General features: G+C 40.8%; 1 protein-coding gene across 1 annotated transcript; it reads left to right on the forward strand.

Moving 5' to 3' along the window:
- Window positions 1-131: 131 nt before the first annotated feature.
- On the forward strand, window positions 132-21084 carry LOC124283060 (NADPH oxidoreductase A-like). The gene is made up of 14 exons (XM_046719081.1): window positions 132-316; window positions 738-940; window positions 1699-1846; window positions 3489-3622; window positions 5378-5522; window positions 6111-6315; window positions 7628-7721; window positions 8099-8221; window positions 9021-9151; window positions 12337-12498; window positions 14212-14446; window positions 15891-15974; window positions 18489-18613; window positions 20197-21084. The coding sequence occupies exons 2-14, from the start codon at window positions 826-828 to the stop codon at window positions 20368-20370; spliced, it is 1875 nt and encodes a 624-aa protein (XP_046575037.1). The 5' UTR covers window positions 132-316; window positions 738-825; the 3' UTR covers window positions 20371-21084.
- Window positions 21085-25356: the final 4272 nt, after the last annotated feature.

The following is a 25356-nucleotide window of genomic DNA, read 5'->3' on the forward strand; positions in this document are numbered from 1 at the left end:
AAAGTGTATGAATTGATCCCTTGATTGCTATACCAAAGTTTCTGTCTAAAGCACCTTTGTTCAAAGTTGGTAGAGTGTCTTGATTATTTTACTTTCGCATGGATTCTTTATTCGTTTTTAGTGGAAATTGCAGTTTTGTGTCTCCAAAGCTGAAGAGTGTGTTGTTTACTTCCGATCACATTATCAACCTTTGACCTCGCCGGCGGGTCTCAGCTGAATGTTCGACTTGGAACTTACAGTAACATGGACCTTTAGTTCATGTGTGAGGTTGTTACTGAAACTGACACCAATAGACTGTATGTCAATACCATAGCAGGTTGTGTCGGCCATATCGCCCTATCCGTTCTCGTTTCAGTCTCAGTGTGAAATCTCTCAATCTGTAGACCTATGTCAAGGCAGGGGGTGGAGGGGAGGGCATCGACCAGCCCAAAATGTCCGTCACTATGCGCTGTCAAATTTGCAGCACACGGCACTTCTGATGTCGTCTTGAAAGAATAAAAAAATTAAAATTAAAAGAATTTAAAAATAACACACCGATATCTTCATTATTAGACTTTCTAATTAATAGCAATTAATTAAAGTCGTGCTTTTACACATTTCGATAATAACATACAGAGCAGAGATGACATTTAGCAATGAAGATGATGAAGATCATTGTTTTAATTATAAAAACGGAAAATCCCCATCAGCTGGCTGCAGGGTGATAATTAGTTCATATGAATAAACTCGTATTCCAGCCAAGGCCTACGTCGTGCACACCTTGGTATAGTGCAAAGTCGTCTAGTTATATGCTGGACTATAGGTGATAACTGAAGCCGACCAAGAATGTGGTACGCAGTTCTTGGAGCTGTTGGTATTTTCTATTACATTTGGAGAACTGTGAGATCTTCACCTGATTACCAAAACAAGGATACATCCATCGATGCTTTCATCGACACTGGTATGGCTTCTTACATATTTCATTTGATCTGTTACATGACATGGCCCTTTTCTGAAAATCTGCTGTTTACTTAAAACTAATCTGCCATATGTTATACATATAATTAAATGTGGAAATACTCAGCATTTGTTCAGCTGTATCACTATCAATAACTGAATCTGGAACTGGCAGTCAAGTGACTGACAGCATGAACACCTATCTGGGGCAACTGGGATACTATAACATGCATCCATACAGTCAGGAAATCGGACTACCCAATCTATTTAGTTGCCTCTTGTGACAGCCATGGGTTTGCTGAAGATCGATTCTAACACGAATGTTCAGGGTGATGTAAGGATTGAGATAAAGCTCACCTATTAATGTCCTCATAAATGTGTTTGAAATGAAGCCGAGTGAGTTTATGTACCACTTTCTGCGATATTGATGCAATACTCAGGTTCGGAAATTCACATCTCCTAGGGCACCAGCAAGCCAGTAATGTGAAGCACTTTCTGGTGTCCCCTGCCGTGATATTGCTGGAATATTGCTAAAAGTGGCGTAAAACCAAACTCACTCACTCCCCAAGATGCCAATTCTGGGAGCTACAGAATGCAAACTATGCCATGAATTCTTTTAATTGTATCATGATAAAGAAAATGTTTCATGTGCAATATGTCTGGATTAATATTTAGCAGCTTTCAAATTTGACATTTATGTGGTTTAATTTGATGCTTACGTTTTTACTTGTTTCAAATTCTGTTGTATTGGAATGTTGTCAGACATCAGTCAGCCTGATGCTACAAGGGAGAACTGCTCTAGAGAGAATCAGTACTGCAGGAAGTACGATGTGATCGGCAGGCAGATTTTGGTGCTGTATGGAACAGAGTATGGATTCAGTGAAGAACTGGCCCAAACCTTGTTCAGCAAGTAAGCTCTATACGATCTGTTTTATGCTTCTGTGTCCAAGCAGCTACCGCAAATCTTCAAATTAATTCTCCTCTAGACAAAAGTGTGACTCAATCTTATCGTGATTCTCCTTCAACTCCATGTGATCACATGTAGTGATAAAATGGCTTCTGTGTGATTTGTCGGAGATGAACACATTTCATGATAATCATGGCAATGTTAATTTAAACCTCAGCAATGACGCTTTTCCAGACTAAGGCAGAGACTGAGGCATATATCCTCTATCATGGCACATTTTATTGCTGACATGTTGCAGATAATTATCAGCATTTCACAAACATTGACTGTATTACACATGTAATTGTTATTGACGTCAGCTGTCAATCAAATGTGGATACAGGAAGCCATCGTTTCAAATTCCCGCCTGCCCGACCGTCCGGAACGGTCTATTTTCATCTCGGACGGTCAAACTTCAAAAGTAGCCTGTCCGGTGGTCTGGTAGATGTTTTCACCCCTAACAGTAAATATATCATAACATCAGACAGGTTCTCTTGTCGTCAGTTTGAGGTGTTTAAGGAACTATGATAATTATGTTAAACTATTTAAAGTACGATTGCTCTGTTCATTTTACAATAACCAATCACAACACATGTACTTTCAGTTTACCTAAACTCGGTGCATTGCCTGTTAGTGCTATGTAGTTCATTAAAGTATTCAGAAACCTGATTTTAAATTTTTATTCATTGTTGAAAATCGGACAGGCAAGTTTGTATCCGAACTGGTAATTTTTTAAAGTTACCAGTCTGGCTGTCTGGCTTGGGTTTTTTGGAGTTTTAAACACTGAGGAAGCCCTGTGCAGCTGTACTCTGATCCCAGAGGAATATATTAACTCTCTGCAGACTCATTTCGTCAGAGATACACAGATACGATATGCAACTGTTTCTAAACTGGCAGTGTAATTCATTTGACTGTGTCATGTTTGTGAAGTTTTGTACATAATGTATATTGCAGAACTTGCAAAAATATGTTTGAAACTGGGTAAATGTTCAATTTTGCATTGTATTAAATGCAAACATTGATAAAATAAATATGATAATTTTCAGAGCATCTAAAACCAAAATATTCCGTTGAAGCAGCTTTGCAATATTCATCTCTGAGTCTACCCCAAACCTTGCTAATGAAAAGCTGTAAAGATCCGGGTTAGAATTGGCCTTCCGCCAGTAGTTGTTAGGAATATCTTACGTCATATTCCATCCGGGTTATCCGCGTCGTCCTTCCGCACGTCTTTTGTAAACTCACGTAATAAACCTGTCGCAGGTCAAGAAAGCTTTGACTGTTTCTGCTTCCTCCTGGCGTTCAGCAACCCATGCTTGTCATAAGAGGCAACTAACGGGTTTGGGTGTTTAGGCTCGCTGACTTAGTTGACACATGTCATCGTATCCCAGTTGTGTAGATCGATGATCATGCTGTTGATCACTGGATTGTCTTTTCCAGACTCCATTTTTACAGACTGCCACCATATAACTGGAAAATTGCTGAAAGCTACGTTAAACAAGAAACAAACAAAAGTTGCCTGGAATCTTTACAGTACACATGAACGTTATGTTTATAGTTTATGTTTTTATAAGACATTCTGTTTCACCAATGGCCTTGTTTCTGGCAGATTATGTGAAGTGGAACTGTCAAGCCAGCATGAGTATCCATGGCAACCAAGGCTTGTTAATGTTGGAGACTATTCCTATGTTGACCTGAATACTGAACAGTTGTGTTTGATCGTCATCTCAACCAGTGGAGATGGTGAGTGAGGAGAACCTACAGTGTCTTGGTTTGACAGTTCTTAAGTGAAAAGTCCTTGTTCAGCTTTTGGTAGACCATGATGAATTTATCACTCATCATGCTGATACTTGCACCTGCAGGTGCTTTCTCTGCTGTAATTTGATGTATTCCTTCTGTCCATAGTTGATCAAGTGCACCTGCAGGTGCCCTCTCTGCTTTAATTTGATGTATTCCTTCTATCCATTGTTGATATTGTGCACCTGCAGGTGCCCTCTCTGCTTTAATTTGATGTATTCCTTTTATCCATTGTTGATATTGTGCACCAGCAGGTGCCCTCTGTGCTTTAATTTGATGTATTCCTTCTGTCCATAGTTGATCAAGTGCACCTGCAGGTGCCCTCTCTGCTTTAATTTGATGTATTCCTTCTATCCATTGTTGATATTGTGCACCTGCAGGTGCCCTCTCTGCTTTAATTTGATGTATTCCTTTTATCCATTGTTGATATTGTGCACCAGCAGGTGCCCTCTGTGCTTTAATTTGATGTATTCCTTCTATCCATTGTTGATATTGTGCACCTGCAGGTGCCCTCTCTGCTTTAATTTGATGTATTCCTTCTATCCATTGTTGATATTGTGCACCCGCAGGTACCCTCTGCTTTTAATTTGATGTTTCCTTCTATCCATTGTTGATATTGTGCACCTGCAGGTGCCCTCTGCTTTAATTTGATGTATTCCTTCTATCCATTGTTGATATTGTGCACCTGCAGGTGCCCTCTCTGCTTTAATTTGATGTATTCCTTCTATCCATTGTTGATATTGTGCACCTGCAGGTGCCCTCTCTGCTTTAATTTGATGTATTCCTTCTATCCATTGTTGATATTGTGCACCTGCAGGTGCCCTTTCTGCTTTAATTTGATGTATTCCTTCTATCCATTGTTGATATTGTGCACTGCAGGTGCCCTCTCTGCTTTAAATTTGATGTATTCCTTCTATCCATTGCTGATATTGTGCACCTGCAGGTGCCCTCTCTGCTGTAATTTGATGTATTTCTTCTGTCCATGTTGATATTGTGCACCTGCAGGTGCCCTCTCTGCTTCAATTTGATGTATTCCTTCTATCCATTGTTGATATTGTGCACCTGCAGGTGCCCTCTCTGCTTTAATTTGATGTATTCCTTTTATCCATTGTTGATATTGTGCACCTGCAGGTGCCCTCTGCTTTAATTTGATGTATTCCTTCTATCCATTGCTGATATTGTGCACCTGCAGGTGCCCTCTCTGCTGTAATTTGATGTATTTCTTCTGTCCATGTTGATATTGTGCACCTGCAGGTGCCCTCTCTGCTTCAATTTGATGTATTCCTTCTATCCATTGTTGATATTGTGCACCTGCAGGTGCCCTCTCTGCTTTAATTTGATGTATTCCTTCTATCCATTGCTGATATTGTGCACCTGCAGGTGCCCTCTCTGCTGTAATTTGATGTATTTCTTCTGTCCATGTTGATATTGTGCACCTGCAGGTGCCCTCTCTGCTTCAATTTGAAGTATTCCTTCTATCCATTGTTGATCTAGTGCACCTGCATGTGCTTTCTCTGCTTCAATTTGATGTATTCCTTCTCTCCATGTTGATATTGTGCACCTGCAGGTGCCCTTTCTACTGTAACCCAATGTACTCCTAGAATCTATGTTTGATACTTAGCACCTGCAGGTGCCCACAATACTGTATATACATGGGAACAGTGTACTCTAGTATCTATGTTTCATTTTATGCACCTGCAGGTGTACCTCCTTCAGAAGCCCGTCCGTTTTATGACAGCTTGCTGGCCAGGACTGAGTCACTTACACATCTCAACTTCTCCGTCCTGGCCCTGGGGGATTCCAACTATCCCCACTACTGTCAAACTGGGAGAACAGTCGGTGCCAAGTACGTGGAATTCATAGCAGTATTTGAAATTAATATAAATAGCCAGGCTCCCATCAGCACAAACAGACTTTATTAGCTGAAAGCCCTGACTAAACTCTGTAGGCCCTCATTTTAAAAACTGCGGCTTATTGTGACAGGAGAGACCCAAACATATACTGCAGGGCATAAGGACTTAAACATCTGTGAAACTATCGGCATGACATGAAATCTACCTGCCTTGGCGCCTATGGGAAGATGTTTTAGTCCACGACACCTTTATATTATCCAATTAATTTTTCGACAACTTCAGATGAATATGTGAAGCTATTGTCTCGTGTTAGTATGTTAAACTGTGTCTGTTATGTTTTGTGCTAGAGATGTAGTTACACAGTAAAGTTGTATCATTTAGTGGCTTTGGGCAGTAAGGGATTCTAATTTATTCCACTGAAAGAAGAAGTTAAACAGTGTGTTTTCCCATCACCACATTTTATTTATATCATCCCTCATGTCCTGCAAACAATATAATTTTTATTGGAAAACTTGAGTCAAATATTTTTTCCACACAATTATTGTTTTAAAACTGTCCCAACCTCTGCTGTCTGTTTTCAGACTTCTAGAACTCGGTGCCATGGCAATTGTAAAGTGCCAGGATGTAGACCAGGAGGAGTGGTCAGTGATTGACCAATGGATGAGTGATGTGTTGGCAGCCTTGGCCAATGTCACCGTGACCCCGAGCCTTGACTACATTGACATTGGGCCATCAGGCGTGGACACAGGCTTCAACAGACACAAGCCTTACATGGCCAAACTTGTGGTAGGTATGGTAAGCAAAGAGTAAACAGACTATAGTTAGCACAGGATAAATGGCCAACAGTAGACACAGGATAAGCAGACAGTAGTAGGCATAGGCACAGTCTATAGAAGACGCAGGATAAACAGACTATGGTAGATACATAATAAGTAGACAGTAGTAGAAACAAGATAACCACAGGCTATTGTAGAAGGCACAGGATAAACAGATTATGGTAGTCACAGGATAAACAGATTATGGTAGGCACAGGATAAACAGATTATGGTAGGCACAGGATAAACAGATTATGGTAGGCACAGGCTATTGTAGAAGGCACAGGATAAACAGATCATGGTAGGCACAGGATAAACAGATTATGGTAGGCACGGATCAACAGATTATGGTAGGCACAGGCTATTGTAGAAGGCACAGGATGAACAGATCATGGTAGGCACAGGATAAACAGATTATGGTAGGCACAGGATAAACAGACTATGGTAGCCAGAGGATAAATTAAACAGATTATGGTAGGCACAGGATAAACTGACTATGGTAGCCACAGCATAAACAGATTATGGTAGGCACAGGATATGCAGATTATGGTAGGCACAGGCTATTGTAGAAGGCACAGGATGAACAGATCATGGTAGGCACGGGGTAAACAGATTATGGTAGGCACAGGATAAACAGACGTAGCCACAGGATAAACAGATTATGGTAGGCACAGGATAAACAGATTATGGTAAGCACAGGATAAACAGATTATGGTAGGCACAGGATAAACAGAATATGGTAGACACACAGGATAAACAGATTATGGTAGGCACAGGATAAACAGATTATGGTAGGCACAGGATAAACAGATTATGGTAGGCATGGGATAAACAGATTATGGTAGGCACGGGATACACAGATACACCTACTGCAGTAGGCAAATAATAAACACAGACTGTAGTAGGTACTGGGTACATGCAGACAGTAGGCAAAGAATAACCACAGGCAATAAAGACAAAGGATAAACACTCTAGCTGGAGCAGGCACAGAAAACAGTTATTTGTTTGCCTTCAGCAATATTCAATCCATATGTGGCTTGTAATATTAACCTGTGGGCCATAAGGTCTAGTGATTGATATTACGAACACACTTACGTTGCCACTTACAACAAGCATGGGTTGCTGGGGATCCAGAATCCCCATCAGTTTTGGACATAATAGACCAACTCCTGATGTTTTCCAAATACCACTTGTACAGATACTATGATCAAGGCCATGGAGTTTTTGTGGTGCAATGTAAGGTTTGAGTTTTGACCAACAGTTGAGTTACTTTTTGTTTCCAGACTAAACGCCAGCTGACGGCCGTGTCAGACCCCGAGGACAAACAGACTGTCCATCTGAAGTTCCATGTGGGCGATAATCTTGTCTGGACAGCAGGTAGTACAGGGGTAGGGTGGGAGAAGGAGGGTGGGGGCGCCACCATGTTGTAAGTAAAGGGATGAAGTGGGGAATAGGTGAAAAAAGCGGAAATGACTGGACAGCAGGTAAATGTGTCATTGACTGTGACAGGTAAATATGTGGTGGGACGTGGGGATGGTAGATAAATACATGAGCGACTATGAGAGGTAAATACAGGGAGAGAGATGTAGACTGCAGGTAAATACAAGATGATAAAATTGAATATGATGATGTCATTATATAATGCATATATTCCTCTGTTGCTATTGATTTTTCAACTCCAAACTGATTTCCTTATGCCAACTGTTGTAAGACAGTTTCTTGAGATATATTCTTGTTTTCCCCCACTTCCACAGGAGATGCTGTAGGGATCTACCCACAAAATGATCCAGCACATGTGGCGGCCATCTTGTCAACCCTGGGGGTGCCTCCTGAGATGTATGTAGACACTCCCCACTGGGCTTATGAGCCAGCACCAGGTACTGAGGGGTTAAACATTATGTGGTAGGGGCAACATACTCTACGGTTATTTTACAGTTTTGAAAAATGGATTACGAGCTGAATGAAACAAAATGGAAAAAACATAATCTCATTGTATTTTCCTTCAAACAAGATTATCATAAAAACATATGTCACACACAACAATCATAGCACTAAGATCTCTTTGTGGAGTGGAGCCCCGGTTGATTGTGTGGCCGTGTAGCCAATTGGTGTTCACTGTTGCTCATGTCATCTGGTTTGTCCAGACAATATCTGACTGTAATGTCCTACTGCCATGATGAGGCTGGGATGCTTCTGATTGCTTTGATACTAATCCATTCCCTCTGTGTTTCTGACCACCTCCGTGGTGTAGTGGTAAGAGCGTCCGCCCGGAGAGCGGAAGGTCGCGGGTTCGATCCCCGACCGCGTCATACCAAAAGACGTTAAAATATGGTACTTGTTGGTCCCTGCCTGGCGCTCGGCATTAATGGGTACAAGAAGGACTGGTTGGCTCGGAGTCAGTATAATGTGTCTGAGTGGGGTATTCATGCTTCACTGCGGCATGGTATCTCAGTGGGCTAGCACTATAAAACCAGCTTAAGTCTGGGCTAGTACAAGCAGCCGCACATACACATACACACGCATGCACATCGTCATATGAGTTAAATATTCTCAAGCAAGACGTAAAAACCCAATTTCACCTCACCTCTGTGTTTCCCTCTCCCCTAACCTAACTCATAACAGACAGAAACCTTATCTTTAGTAACTGTTCAGTCCACATCTTCACTATCCATGCAGACAAGGTGAGCGTGAAGGAATCACTCCTGCGGTATTATGACATCAAGCATGTTCCACCAAAGCTGCTCCAGTTGATACACAGTAAAGGCAGCAACCACACAGACAGCCTTCAGAAGCTTCTGGACAAAGGGGTAAGAGCTGGAGACTTATGACAGTGAGAAACAGGAGAAATATTTTTCTATAATCTACAAATGTCCTGGAAATTTAGGAATTTGATTCACATTTTCTAGGATTCAGACAGTATTGTGAGTATGGAGTGTAGTTCTAGGGTGGTTGTGACAGAAACGGGAGAAACTTGAAAACGCAGAAACTCAGATATCTTGAATGAAATTAAGGAAATTGTTTACATATTTGTGATAAATCTGTGATGAAGACTGAACGGAGGTAACTCTCCTTTACATGTGAAGCACATTACATGCATAAACCTCGCATGAGTGTGCATGGTAAACCAATCAGCCATCTTAACCCCATGCATATTGGTATACTGTAACTAAACCTGAATAAATGTATCAACAATGTTCTAGTATGTAGACAGTAGGGAAAGTAGAGTGACTAATTCCATGACTACTGTCACAGAGACACAAGGGAGGTATTTATCTTAGTTATCAACCAATACCTTGAAGAAATTTAAGGAAATTGCTTTACATTTTCATGGATTCCGACTGTCCACACGGTATGAAGCATACAGTTAGGGGGGATTGTGTTTGCCCAGTGTTGTTTGATCGGATAGTGAGCTGTGTAGAGACAAAGGTTAGGGGCGTGGAAGGTGTGGTACAATCAGGTGTCCACATGGTAGGAAGCATATAGTTAGGGGGATTGTGTTTGCCCAGTGTTGTTTGATCGGATAGTGAGCTGTGTAGAGAGCGAAAGGTTGGGGGCGTGGAAGGTGTGGTACAATCAGGTGTCCACATGGTAGGAAGCATATATAGTTAGGGGGATTGTGTTTGCCCAGTGTTGTTTGATCGGATAGTGAGCTGTGTAGAGAGCGCTAAGGTTAGGGACGTGAAGGTGTGGTACAATCAGGTGTCCACATGGTAGGAAGCTTACACAGTTAGGGGGATTGTGTTTGCCCAGTGTTGTTTGATCGGATAGTGAGCTGTGTAGAGACGAAGGTTAGGGACGTGGAAGGTGTGGTACAATCAGGTGTCCACATGGTAGGAAGCATATAGTTAGGGGGGATTGTGTTTGCCCAGTGTTGTTTGATCGGATAGTGAGCTGTGTAGAGACGAAAGGTTAGGGGCGTGGAAGGTGTGGGTACAATCAGGTGTCCACATGGTAGGAAGCACACAGTTAGGGGATTGTGTTTGCCCAGTGTTGTTTGATGGGATAGTGAGCTGTGTAGAGACGAAGGTTAGGGCGTGGAAGGTGTGGTACAATCAGGTGTCCACATGGTAGGAAAGCATATAGTTAGGGGGATTGTGTTTGCCCAGTGTTGTTTGATCGGAAAGTGAGCTGTGTAGAGACGAAGGTTAGGGACGTGGAAGGTGTGGTACAATCAGGTGTCCACATGGTAGGAAGCACACAGTTAGGGGGGATTGTGTTTGCCCAGTGTTGTTTGATCGGATAGTGAGCTGTGTAGAGACGAAAGGTTAGGGGCGTGGAAGGTGTGGTACAATCAGGTGTCCACATGGTAGGAAGCATACAGTTAGGGGGATTGTGTTTGCCCAGTGTTGTTTGATCGGATAGTGAGCTGTGTAGAGACGAAGGTTAGGGACGTGGAAGGTGTGGTACAATCAGGTGTCCACATGGTAGGAAGCACACAGTTAGGGGGGATTGTGTTTGCCCAGTGTTGTTTGATCGGATAGTGAGCTGTGTGAGAGACGAAGGTTAGGGACGTGGAAGGTGTGGTACAATCAGGTGTCCACATGGTAGGAAGCACACAGTTAGGGGGGATTGTGTTTGCCCAGTGTTGTTTGATCGGATAGTGAGCTGTGTAGAGACGAAGGTTAGGGGCGTGGAAGGTGTGGTACAATCAGGTGTCCACATGGTAGGAAGCATATAGTTAGGGGGGATTGTGTTTGCCCAGTGTTGTTTGATCGGATAGTGAGCTGTGTAGAGACGCGAGGTTAGGGGCGTGGAAGGTGTGGTACAATCAGGTGTCCACATGGTAGGAAACACACACAGTTAGGGGGATTGTGTTTGCCCAGTGTTGTTTGATCGATAGTGAGCTGTGTAGAGACGAAGGTTAGGGGCGTGGAAGGTGTGGTACAATCAGGTGTCCACATGGTAGGAAGCACACAGTTAGGGGGGATTGTGTTTGCCCAGTGTTGTTTGATCGGATAGTGAGCTGTGTAGAGACGAAGGTTAGGGACGTGGAAGGTGTGGTACAATCAGGTGTCCACATGGTAGGAAGCACACAGTTAGGGGATTGTGGTTTGCCCAGTGTTGTTTGATCGGATAGTGAGCTGTGTAGAGACGAAGGTTAGGGACGTGGAAGGTGTGGTACAATCAGGTGTCCACATGGTAGGAAGCATATAGTTAGGGGGGATTGTGTTTGCCCAGTGTTGTTTGATCGGATAGTGAGCTGTGTAGAGACGAAGGTTAGGGACGTGGAAGGTGTGGTACAATCAGGTGTCCACATGGTAGGAAGCACACAGTTAGGGGATTGTGTTTGCCCAGTGTTGTTTGATCGGATAGTGAGCTGTGTAGAGACGAAAGGTTAGGGGCGGGAAGGTGTGGTACAATCAGGTGTCCACATGGTAGGAAGCATATAGTTAGGGGGGATTGTGTTTGCCCAGTGTTGTTTGATCGGATAGTGAGCTGTGTAGAGACGAAGGTTAGGGACGTGGAAGGTGTGGTACAATCAGGTGTCCACATGGTAGGAAGCACACAGTTAGGGGGGATTGTGTTTGCCCAGTGTTGTTTGATCGGATAGTGAGCTGTGTAGGGACGAAGGTTAGGGACGTGGAAGGTGTGGGTACAATCAGGTGTCCACATGGTAGGAAGCATATAGTTAGGGGGGATTGTGTTTGCCCAGTGTTGTTTGATCGGATAGTGAGCTGTGTAGAGACGAAGGTTAGGGACGTGGAAGGTGTGGTACAATCAGGTGTCCACACGGTATGAAGCATACAGTTAGGGGGGATTGTGTTTGCCTAGTGTTGTTTGATCGGATAGTGAGCTGTGTAGAGACGAAGGTTAGGTACGTGGAAGGTGTGGTACAATCAGGTGTCCACATGGTATGAAGCATACAGTTAGGGGGGATTGTGTTTGCCCAGTGTTGTTTGATCGGAAAGTGAGCTGTGTAGAGACAAAGGTTAGGGACATGGAAGGTGTGGTACAATCAGGCGGTGGTAAATCTTTTTTCTGCTCCATCCAGTTGTCCAAGATGAATACTGCATTACACAGTTACCTGGATGAGAGAGAGGTGAGGGACATTGTTTCTGAGTTTGTGTCTGTCGGGCTCACACTGCGTGACGTTCTCACCTGCTTGCGTCCACTGCAGCCAAGATACTACTCTATATCATCCTCCCCTCGTGTGGTGAGTATAATTCTATGTCTTACTCCCCTTGCATGGTGAGTAATAGTTGATGTCATTCTTCCTTCTTGGATATGGTACCCCATGAGTTGAGTACTACTCCATATCATCGTATCTGTGTGTGGTGAGTTAAGTCGATATAGTACTCACTACTTGTATTGGTTACTACTGTATATACCCTCAACTAACGCTTAGTGTCTGAATGTATATGATTTTGATAGTTACAAATAAACCCATTTAAATTGAAAATGATCCCCCGTGAGATGTGAAACCTGAGGAAATCATCTTGCTTCCAATGTGTGGTAGGTACTGCCTTTTATAGTATGACCAGAAATTATTGAGAATTTTAGGAATATGTTTAATTGGATTTCTAATATAAACAACCTTGACCAGCTATCAAGTGCTTGGTTTTATTCAAGAGAGACAACTCCGTTAATCCTTTTTCATTAGTTTGTGAAGAGTTATCCCCCTTTGTTTACTTGCTAGCAGACGACATTTTCAGTGATCCTCAGTATGGATGATTTAGAGAAGAGGAAGTTGATTTTAGAGTATTATAACAAGGACATCAGATCAGTAAAGTGATTTCAAGTAGAACAGGCATCCCTTTGTCCACTGTTTATCGTGTTTTGAAAAATATTGCAAATGGATATGGCATTGAGCACCAGGGAGGCACAGGTAGGCCCAGAAAATTGACTGTCGGTGACAGGAGGCGGCTTGGTATTCTTGTTTCTAAAAACAAACGAAGGAGTTTAGAAAACTTAAGGCTGGATATGATTGATAGAGGAACTGTGGCTGTCTGTAAGGAGACAATTAGAACTGAGCTTCATGCAATGGGTTGGCAGAAAAGTCGAGGAATTCCATCACCGATCATGAAACCTGAACAAAAAGAGCGAAAGTTGTACTGGTGCTTACAGCATAGAAATTTTAACTGGGACAATGTGATTTTCTCAGATGAAAGTTCTGTGTGGCTGTTTCCTAATACACTGAAATTCTGGACCAAACAAACTGAAAAAACTTTGTATTAGCGCCCAAAGTACAGTCCGAAACTTAACGTGTGGGGTGGCATATCTGTGTTAGGTGCAATGCCCCTCTGTGTATTTGAAGGGAATATGAACAGTGAGCGGTACACAGATATTCTCGAGGGACATTCACTTCCATCTGCTCACGTGTTCTATGGAAATGTTTGGATTTTCCAGCAGGACAACGACCCAAAACATCGTTCAAAGCATTCACAGGCCTGGTTTCGGACCCAAAATATGACATTATTAGATTGGCCAAGCTATAGCCCTGACCTAAATCCAATAGAAAATGTTTGGGGACTTATGAAGGAAAGTGTCAATAAGAAAACTCTGACAAATATTGCTGAAATAAAAGAAGAGGTGGTCCGATATTGGGACAGCAGGGACCATGACTTTCTAACTTCTTTGATCATTAGTATGCCCCGCCGCATTGAAGCCTGCATTGCTGCCCATGGTGACTTGACAAAATACTAACTGTTCACCTGTCTTTGAATCTGGAGTTATGTTCTGCTAATATTCACATTTAATACGTGAGTAATGAGTGAAAAAAATATAAAAATTTACAATGTTTAAATTCTCAATAATTTCTGGTTATACTGTATTATCCTCTCCTTTTGTATTGAGTACCACTGTATATCCCCCCACAGATGTATGGTGTATGGTGGGTACTGTATCTGTCATCTCCTTCTGAACACAGGACAGTACAACTCTGTGTGTTACGGCAGCAGTTGTCCGATATGAAACTCTGGGTGTGTCAAGGTCAGGGGTGACGACCTGTGACCTCCAGGATCGAGTAACCGTTGGAGACCCGTGTCCGGTGTTCATCTGCCCAAATGATGACTTCCGGCTGCCTCAAGATGTTGCTGCTCCCATCATCCTCATTGGTCCCGGAACTGGACTAGCTCCCTTCCGAGCCTTCATACAGGAACGAGGTCAGTACACTTCGATGTGAAGCCCATTTCTGGTGTCCCCTGCCGTGATACTGCTGGAATATTGCTGGTAAAATGGCATAAAAACTACACTCACTCACTCACTCACTCACTCACTCACTCACTCACTCACTCACTCACTCACTCACTCACTCACTCACTCACTCACTCACTCACTCACTCACTCACTCACTCACTCACTCACTCACTCTCCTCACTCACCCACCCACCCACCCACTCCACCCACCTCACTCACTCAGTTCGCAAATTCCCCTTGGTTAGAATCAGCTTGTAAGACACAACTTACCAGATCAGATTGCTAGGCTCCATAACTAAACTGGTCGTGTGGTCATTCTTTGACATTCTTCTCTTGATATTAATCACTGGTTCATTTGGTCTAGTTACTTGTAAGTCACAACTTAATGGATCAGGGTCCTGTTCCTCAAAACGATCGTAGTGCTACGATGATCGTAACTCCCATACTTTAACATAGACTTACGACTGTCGTAGCGCTACAATCGCTTTGAGGAACGGCGCCCAGATAGTTTGGCTCAGTGACTGAATTGAGTGCATGAGTATTCCCTGAAGGTGTGCTCATGATATTAATCATGCCTTTTATACGGCCAGGATTTGTTTATTTACTGGTCCTGATCTCTTGATGTATACATTAACAGAAATGCAAATAATAAACTACGATTCTAACAAACAACTAAACTCAGAAGTCCCCACTGAACTTATAGCCATCGTTTACTGTACTCTGTAAACCGTCTGCAACACATAGAAAATATTGCGGCACGTATTGTGAGCAAAGCACCAAAATTCTCAAGCATGACCCCTATTCTGAAACAGTTACACTGGTTGCCCATAAGAGCTAGAGTGAACTTTAAAGTTTTAACCCTTGTCTACCAGTGCATACTAGGCACTGCTCCGGCCTATCTCAAAGAACTGTTCAAACCATATCTTCCATGCAGACAGCTTCGCTCCAGTGACAAAAACTTACTTCATGTTCAAAAATGGAAGTTGAAATCCTATGGTTTCATTCCTTTCAAGTGGCGGCCGCGATGAACTGGAATGAGCTACCAGCTCACCTTAGAACAAGCCCAACAGTCACATGTTTCAAAGCAAACCTAAAGACATACCTTTTCTCTATGTTTTACAAGTGACTCCTAAATTCTATCTTGTCTGCGCTATGAGCATGCTGTCGGTGTGGATTTAGCGCAATACAAATGGACTAATTATTATTATTATTACTCCAAAATAAATTTTCAGGGTTTGTTTTCAGTACAGGTTTAATTATCATCAAAATGGTCACATAAGTAGAAATATGATTGTTTTATGTGCCCCTTGTAGTAGAAATACAGTGAACTCTTATTTTGCCTTGAAATGGAATATATTCATTGACAAACTATATTAAAGTAGATAATCTATTCATGTCTTTCTTTGTTAGAACATGAAGCAGCCCATGGCAAGATTTCCCTCTACTTCGGCTGTCGTGGCAGAGACAAAGACTTCTTGTACCGTGATGAACTTGGTAAGTGAGAATATACGTGATCTTAAAGTGCTTACTGATAATAACAAATAAGTGGACAGATTTGAAAAGTAGTGGATACTGTTGGTATAACTCAGTTATATATCCTGTGTTATCTGTCAGAGAGACTATATCCAATATGATCTCTCAATGGGGCTCTCATAATTCATATATCGTCTATAATCCCTGAATCATCCTATATCATCATCACTCTATATCCTATATCATCTGTATAGAGAGGCTGTTATATCTCATATGATCCTCCCATACCATATAATCCTGTCATACTCATATGATCCTATATATAATACCACATATCATCTATATCAGAGAGGCTGTTATATCTCATATGATCCTATATAATCCCATACCATATATATATATATCATCTGTCAGAGAGGCTGTTATATATCATATATAATCCCATACCACATATATAATATATATCATCTGTCAGAGAGGCTGTTATATCTCATATGATCCTTTATAATCCATACCACATATATATATATATCATCTGTCAGAGGCTGTTATATCTCATATGATCCTATATAATCCCATACCACATATATAATATATATCATCTGTCAGAAAGGCTGTTATATCTCATATGATCCTATATAATCCTATATCCTATATCCTATATAATCATCTGTCAGAGAGGCTGTTATATCTCATATGATCACTATATAATCCCATATACATATATAATATATATCATCTATTATATATGATCCCTATAATCCCATACCACATCACTGTTATATCTCATATGATCCTATATAATCCCATACCACATATATAATATATATCATCTGTCAGGAGAGGCTGTTATATCTCATATGATCCTATATAATCCCATACCACATATATAATATATATCATCTGTCAGAGAGGCTGTTATATCTCATATGATCCTATATAATCCCATACCACATATATAATATATATCATCTGTCAGAGAGGCTGTTATATCTCATATGATCCTATATAATCCCATACCACATATATAATATATATCATCTGTCAGAGAGGCTGTTGTATCTCATATGATCCTATATAATCCCATACCACATATATAATATATATCATCTGTCAGAGAGGCTGTTATATCTCATATGATCCTATATAATCCCATACCACATATATAATATATATCATCTGTCAGAGAGGCTGTTGTATCTCATATGATCCTATATAATCCCATACCACATATATAATATATATCATCTGTCAGAGAGGCTGTTACAGCAGTTCCTGTTCACCTCAGAGGTACAGATAAGTTGTGCATCTGTGTAAATTACACAAATATTTATGTGAAAACTCAATTCCTATTAAGTCTATTGTGTACAAGTACGCTTGATGTTTTTGTAAATGCTCAGTAAATGTGATCTCACATGTGTACACACAAAAATGTGAAATCTTGCATGTGCATACCGGTGCATAGATAAAATAACTAAGGTATACTTTGAGGGTCTATTTCAGCACATAAACTTGACAACTTGCAGGCTTTCTCATATTACAGATCAAATATAAATAACAAACACGTTAACTAACATTTAAACCTTATCATATACTGAGGGAAATAATTAAGGGATCACATAAAAGCACAAGTGTTCCTTTTTTTTTTCCCCAGGTTTCTTCATAAGTTGTGCAATACAAAGCTTGTGAAGAAACCTGGAGGAATAATAAAGGAACACTTGTGCTTTCATGTGATCCCTTATTTATTTCCCTCAGTATATTTTTACAATTAATGGAAAATGGCAAAGTACCCAATTGAGTTTGAGTGCGGTGTGTACAATTTATTACGTTACTCAAAGGAAAATTAGGATACCCAATTGAGATGAACTCAAGCGAGTACATAACTCAATGACCCTAAAAAGTTATCTGTAGCTCTGTTTCACCACATCCTTTATAATCACTATATCACATATATCCTATTATATTATCCGCCAGAAAGGCTGTTATTTCTGACATATATCCTGTATAATCCCAGCGTCACATATATCCTATATATCATCTGTCAGAGAGGCTGTTATTTCTGACATATATCCTTTATAATCCCAGCATCACATATATCAGTGTAGGAAAGATAGCCCGTCCCAACGTCCGAGACGGGTGGATTTTGTGGAGGACGGGTTAAAAAAATATCTACTCCGTCCTTATGTCGGGTCAATTTTAGCAAACCAATGACATATATATATAATGATTATAACCTTTTTGAATATTTACTGCCGAAGGTGTTTTATTTATATTTGGAGGACAGGCCAGGTTTTGGCAGGACTGGTAAAAAAAATTGACCTGCCAGTCCTGTGGACAGGCTAGATTTTCTACATCTTTCCCACACTGCATATATCCTATACATCATCTGTCAGAGAGGCTGTTATTCCTGACATATATCCTGTATAATCCCAGCATCACATATATCCTATATATCATCTGTCAGAGAGGCTGTTATTTCTGACATATATCCTGTATAACCCCAGCATCACATATATCCTATACATCATCTGTCAGAGAGGCTGTCAACAGCAGGTGTTATCCGACTGAGGACAGCTTTTTCACGGGAGGGACAGAACAAGGTGTATGTCCAGCATCTCCTGGAGGAGGATGCCCCACTCATCTGGAGCCTCGTCAGCCAGGTCAGTGACAGCAGCTCACAGGGCTTAATGACTTTGGTGATTTGATATGTGTAACTACATGGTATTAGAGCAATAGCGAGGTGACATTTGGGAGGCTGTAGGCAGCCAACCTGCCCAGTCATTGTTTGAAGGTCAACTCTTGTAAAGCATTCTTACTTTATCCATAAGGGTCGAATCCTGGTCAGACTGTCATGTGTTGCATTTGCTAAGGATGTCTGGTCAGCATGCAATCTCCTACCCAGAGTTCCATGCGGCCAGCCAGCATAGTACCTCTGCCACAGGCCAGAAAAATGTGACGATTCGTCACATCTTGCACCGTCCGTTCAGTATAATGTACATATTTCTTAACTCTTTTATTTCTGACGAGCCTCAACATCTAATTAAACATCTTTGATAGAATGGCTTAGTTTCACTGAGAAAATATGCTAAAACATGTAACACTATTTCGATTTGCGTAGCAATCCTTTGTTTACGTAGGTTGTACGGCTCCACGTGCTGTCATCGACGCCGACAGGGAGCAAACGATGCAACCAGTTTGATATCTAAATATGTACTGTCATAAATGTTACTGTCGCAGTTGTGGAAGAAATATATGTAACAATGTAAAACATTGTAAAGAGCGCGCCGAAAAGCTCGCGTAAGGCCAGTCTCTTCTTATCATGAATATGCGCGTTTGTTTACAAACAAGAGAAAAGTCCGGTCACCTGATATGCAAATTAGCCTGTGGCAGTGATGTTATGCTAAGTCATCACTGCGCCGGAGTGTGGTCAGCATGCAGAATTCTTCACCTCATCCACGACCAGCCATTATGTAACTGTGATTATAGACAGCTGACTTGTAATGACTCTGTGCTGCTGGCCAGGATAATAATGGTCAACCCACTTTGATTTCGTTTGTGCCGACAGCAAGGTCATTATTTAGATGAATATATACTATTCACACTTTGCTAAGGATCAAATCATGGATTCAACAGAAAACAATGATGTGGAGTCAAATTTGGTTTAATTATCTGAGCTTATTGTAAGCATAGATCCTAGGGTTCAGTATGTCATTGCATCTTGTGGATCCCATACGTGCTATTGACTGGTGTTGTTTATTTGTCAATGACTCGTTCCATGATTTGCAAAATGGTTGATTGGTGCCATGAAAACCATTTTTATGGTTACTCATGTATCAAGTGCATAAGGTTAGATTAAAGTGACTGTTTGCCTAAAGGGGGGTTACAATATTATTATGTATCAAGATTTAAATGGATACAAATTCAAATTATGAATCTATGTTTAAGTAAAGTTGTGAATTTGTGTGATCCTTAGCAAAGTGTGAGTAGTATATCTAATTTACATAACTCAGTGAATATTTAGAAATCCCTGATAAAACCAAAGTGTCTATGATACTAGTGGTTCAAGGATTTACTTCCCACTGAAATCCTAGCTTCAATTCCCACCTTTGGTACAATATGTAAAGGTCATTTCTGCTTTCCTTTTTTGGTATTTCTGGAATATTCCTCACTGTGGCATAAAACAACACCCATTCAAAAGTCTAAAAGTGATCACTGACCTTCACTAGTATTTTGATTATTCCAGGAAGGTGCCTACATTTACATTTGTGGGGATGCAAGGAACATGGCTCGTGATGTACATGTGGCTCTCATCAATGTTATACAAGGTCAAGGTCGCATGTCAGAGGTCAAGGCCATCCAGTATCTTGCTGACCTTGAGAGATGTGAGAGATACCAGAAAGATGTCTGGGTCACGTGACATTGCTGGATTTGTGTGAACCTGTTTCTCTCAATTTTGTGCCAAATATTGAGTCTTGCCATATATGATTATAAGATCATTTTAGTTACTTGGGGTCTTATTTCTGTGAAGCGGAAAGTCTTCCCCTTCACAGGATGTGGCCGATATTACATGTCTTTCATTTTAAGATTATATTTTATACACATGAGTATTAATTAAGCACTCTGCAAACTCACATATATAAAATGACAAATCGTGGTCTGAACCCAATTTCACATCTTTGGTCTTACCTTGATCACAAAGTGAGAGCAAGACACCCTCCAGTTCAAAACCTGAGTGAACCGATCCAGGAACTGCTTTGCTTGTTTATTGTTTAACGCCGCACAATATGGCTGAGGTCTGTAAATTATTGAGTCTGGACAGACAATCCAGGGATCACCATGACGAACATTGACCTATACAGTTGGGATACAATGGGTTGCTGAAGACCCAATTCTCACCTGGATCTTCACAGATCAAGGGATTGCACCAGGAATGGCAAAGGATTCCAAGGTTGAAAATAAGATGTCCAATCACAAGCTTGAAAAGACACCTTGAGAAAATCTTCCTTGAGAAAGTCAGACATTCCAGGTACTGCTGTGGAGTCGAAAGCAGATAGTAACTGCTTTCTATCTGCATGAATGTGGGCTATAGACGCATTCATGGTGTGGGAGGCTGGTGCTCATAGATTTCTAGGTTGTTAGCGTAAATTCGCACATGAAAATGTAATGCAAATTAAATTGTCTGAATATCCTTATAAAATGTCAAACACAATGAAAAGTCAAGTTGTGGTTGCACAAGTGTTGGTGTTCTTTTATTCTCTGTAAGTTGGTGTTGATTAGGTTGTTTTGACAGTAACTCAGTGATTTTATACATAGCACTAATCCACAAAATATGGGTAAAGTTAGCAGCACTAATATTCAGATTAGGGGTACGGCCCTTACAAAGCATTTCTGGAGCTCTGAAGCTTTAGTAGATTATTCTCTGTAGCTATGTAATCTGCCATTGCACTAAATTCTGACCAAGGGCTTCTGACCAAGAATGTCAGATTTGAGAGTTTCATAGCTGTGTTCACCCTTCAACATTCCACTATCTGGACTATAGTGAAGGAAACATGAACAAATAACCCTGATGTTTTACCAAGCATGAAAAGTCAGCTGGTTCACTGTACGTAAAGGCTTGTTCAGTTAACTGAGTGTTTTTTAAGGTTGCATTAGGTGCAATGAAACCTATGTGAGATGAATATACCGTATATTACTGTAGATAAGTCGATCTCATAGATAAGCCGACCCCCTAAATTGAACCTTAAAATCAGTATAAAATAACATACAAATTTTACACTTCCTTTGACTCTGTTAGTATATGACACCAATGACCACATTACTCAGGTTTGCACAGACTTGAAAAAGCCTGAAATTTTGACATTATACCCCCAAAGAACCTATATTCGTTTTAGCCTTGAAAAGGCCCTTATTGACAGTGATTTGCCTAAAAAGGCGCTATATTTAGCAAAACTTGTCAAGTTATGATTTTATAGCAAACTACTACATAATGAAAATACCTTGCAATGGCAGTGGGTGTTAATGAATTTCCAAAACCATGTCAGTACAGCAATGCAGCCAAGAGTTATCTCCCTCTGATGAACGGTCCTACATTTGACGAACCTTGTGTGTATTCAACCACTTATGTGTTGTGTGTGTTTCTATACTTCCTTAAAGTTGTTGACTGGGATTTGAAAAGTAGCCCTGTTACTGTCAATGAAAAATATATGAGTGCTGACTATTATTATTATGATTATCCTGCTTGGCTTGGGTATATTCCTTTTCACTTATCTTGAATACAACCCTCAAATTCAAGTGAAAACACTCTTTATTATAAAATTGGTGAATATGTGATTCAAGCGAATAATGCTTTAAACATATTTATTTCCAAAAGTGGAATCGGATTGGTATTAAATTGAGGTTCTCTCACTATTGAGTTTGTACCTTTTGTTGTTATTTTGAGATGTGTGCTTTGATGACCATGGAAATCTGTCCACTAGCGTTTGTTAACAATGTGTTGTTCTGAATAAAGTTATTTTTGTACATTTTGAATGTTATATTTTGCTTTTATTATGGTTTGTTTTCAGGGGAAAATTATTGGGAACATACAGATTGGCTCCGTGCTGTTGCTATGGACAGGAGAGTTTCCATGTGGATGCCTTTGCTAATGGTGGAAATGACTCTCTGTGGAGTGTGGTTTAAGGAAATGAACAGCAATACTGCCAAGGGTAGATAATCAGCTCTTGCATTGATCACTGTACATAAAGCACTGTCACACTTATCGTTTGTATACATTATTCAGCCCTAACATAGGATATCTGGCATATTGAAACACTTGGAAAATAGTCTCACTGTATCATGGTCTACACCTTATTACTATAAGAGACATCCATAATTTACAATATCACAGTAAAGCTGGGTCGTGGTGGGCACAGGTACTACAGATATCTACCCCAGGTACTACAGATATGTACCCCAGGTACAACAGATATGTACCCCAGGTACTACAGATATGTACCCCAGGTACTACAGATATGTACCCCAGGTACTACAGATATGTACCCCAGATACACAGATATCTACCCCAGGTACTACAGATATGTACCCCAGGTACTACAGATATCTACCCCAGGTACTACAGATATGTACCCCAGGTACACCGATATCTACCCCAGGTACTACAGATATGTACCCCAGGTACTACAGATATGTACCCCAGGTACTACAGATATCTACCCCAGGTACTACAGATATCTACCCCAGGTACTACAGATATCTACCCCAGGTACGTTTCTGTATACAGAAATGTACACTATACAAAATAAAAATACATCAATGTACCCGATACCCTAAAAGGGCAAATGAGTCCAAATTCTTCTAAAAACAAACCGGTTTATGTTTACTTCCTCGTCGCCTAACTACGTATACTGTGATACTGTGCATCGGCTATATTCGTCGCTGTGTATGCTCGTCTACGTGGAAACTCCCCAGCCAAAAGTCTTATTAGGGCTCCTTGCCATTAGGCAGGAGACCTATTGTAATCGTTCGTGTTTTTATTATTATTATTATTATTATTATTATTATTTATTCTTCCGCCGTATTTTGTAACTGAGCTACAGAGAGCACCGCTGGACAGAATGCCTTGACAAAAATCACCCAGATGCCCACCGAGGGGTACATATCGCGCTTTAAAATCTGTAGGCTGTAGGACCAATAGCAAAGGGCAGATAATTCAAAATTAATTCAAAAATTTCAATTTCAAATGCAAATTTCTCCAAAACTAATGCTCCAATGTTTACCAAAGTTCTGGAGCAGATGCGCAATCAAAATGCCTACAATTTCGCCTGGACGGCTCAAGTCGCTAAAATGCACCGTTTGGCCGCTATTTTGGATTGAAGTTTTGGTGATGTTTTTCAGCAAAATGTTGACTGCATACCTCCCAAAATGTGCTGCACTAAAACTACAAGGGCTACGGCTTTCAAACTTTGCATACTTTGTGTCTATGCATGTTTCTACACAGTAGCATCGTCAAATGTGGCTATGTGTATATGATGGCCGCCATATTGGACGCTACTTCTGGGCAAAAGTTGTCTTCAAAACTTTCACGGGCTTCTTTGCCATTTTGTGCCAAACCAAACTTAGCACATACAACACTTTAAACGCTTGTTCTGAAGTGGCCTTTGGTTGTTAAACATTTTCTGTTCTTGGTCCTATGTCAAAAGTCACGTGATGCGGCGGCCATATTGGATTGAAGATGTTTATCGAAATGTGCAGATTTTGTGGGTAGGCATTTTTCGCAATCCATAACTCTGAATGTATGAACTGCAGAACGCTGTAAATGTGCAGATATACATAATATACCTCAAATATTAATGCTCATAGGCTATGTTGCGATATCTTGATTAGTTACGGATATCTAGATGTTTGCTTCTGTTGTTTATTTTGTACTAAAATGTATTTTCAAAAATCGCAGCGTCATTACTATTTCAACTATGCAGCTAGAATCTGGCAGTACGTAGTAACTTGGTATGTTGAACATTTTTGTTCTTGGGTGCATGTCAAAATGTGTATTGCTTGGCGGCCATATTGGATTTCGTCAGATTCTGATGATACTACATTATAAACAGCATAGCTGGTCAGGTTCTGCACAGAAGGCAGTCAAACTTGGCAGTATGCATCAACATAGGATGCTTAACATTTCGTGTTCTTACATGCATATCAAAAAAGTTTGATCGTTTGGCGGCCATATGGCATTGAAAATTGCACAAATGCATTATGTGTCCAAAACGGCATAAAACAGCATATAACTCCACCACTATTGTCCCAATCGCTTCCATATTTGGTATGTGACTTGGTCATGAGATGCCGATCATTTTGTCTGGTAGTCCCAGATCGATATCTCTAGCCGTTTGGCCGCCATCTTGGATTGAAGTTTTTTCATTTTCAGGTTGCCATGGCAACAACAGTTGAAATTCAAATGACTTGATTTTACAGCATCATTAGGCACAGTCAATGGAATGCTGTGTGCAAAATCTCAACTCTGTACATTTAATAGTTCCGGAGCAAATGGCTAACTATACAGTATTTTGGCGGACAGACTTGCGGACAGACGGCGGACATATTTGTCACCAAATCTGACCAGCGCATATGATACATCGGGTCTGGGCAAAGCAGAAACACTAATTCCTTTCACCCTAGAGGCAATAACAACGGCGTCTTAGCTCGCCAAAAACGTGTTTTTGTCTTGTGACGGACCGGTCAAATGACCTTGACCCCGTGACCTTGGTGACCTTGACCATTAGAAAGCATTTTGACATACTTATCAAGTTCCGGGTTCAAAACCCCGAAAACTCAAAATAACGATTTTAATTAGGCTCCTTGCCTTTAGGCAGGAGACCTATTGTAATCGTTCGTGTTGTTTTATTAT

Source organism: Haliotis rubra, unplaced genomic scaffold (assembly GCF_003918875.1).
Source record: "Haliotis rubra isolate DU_JTF1 unplaced genomic scaffold, ASM391887v1 Scf309, whole genome shotgun sequence".
Taxonomy (NCBI): Eukaryota; Metazoa; Mollusca; class Gastropoda; order Lepetellida; family Haliotidae; genus Haliotis; species Haliotis rubra.

Coding starts and splice junctions, on each gene's coding strand:
- LOC124283060 (XM_046719081.1), top strand. CDS start 826: ATGTGGTACGCAGTTCTTGGAGCTGTTGGTATTTTCTATTACATTTGG. Junction 941..1,698: donor CGATGCTTTCATCGACACTG/GTATGGCTTCTT, acceptor GAATGTTGTCAG/ACATCAGTCAGCCTGATGCT. Junction 5,523..6,110: donor GGGAGAACAGTCGGTGCCAA/GTACGTGGAATT, acceptor GTCTGTTTTCAG/ACTTCTAGAACTCGGTGCCA.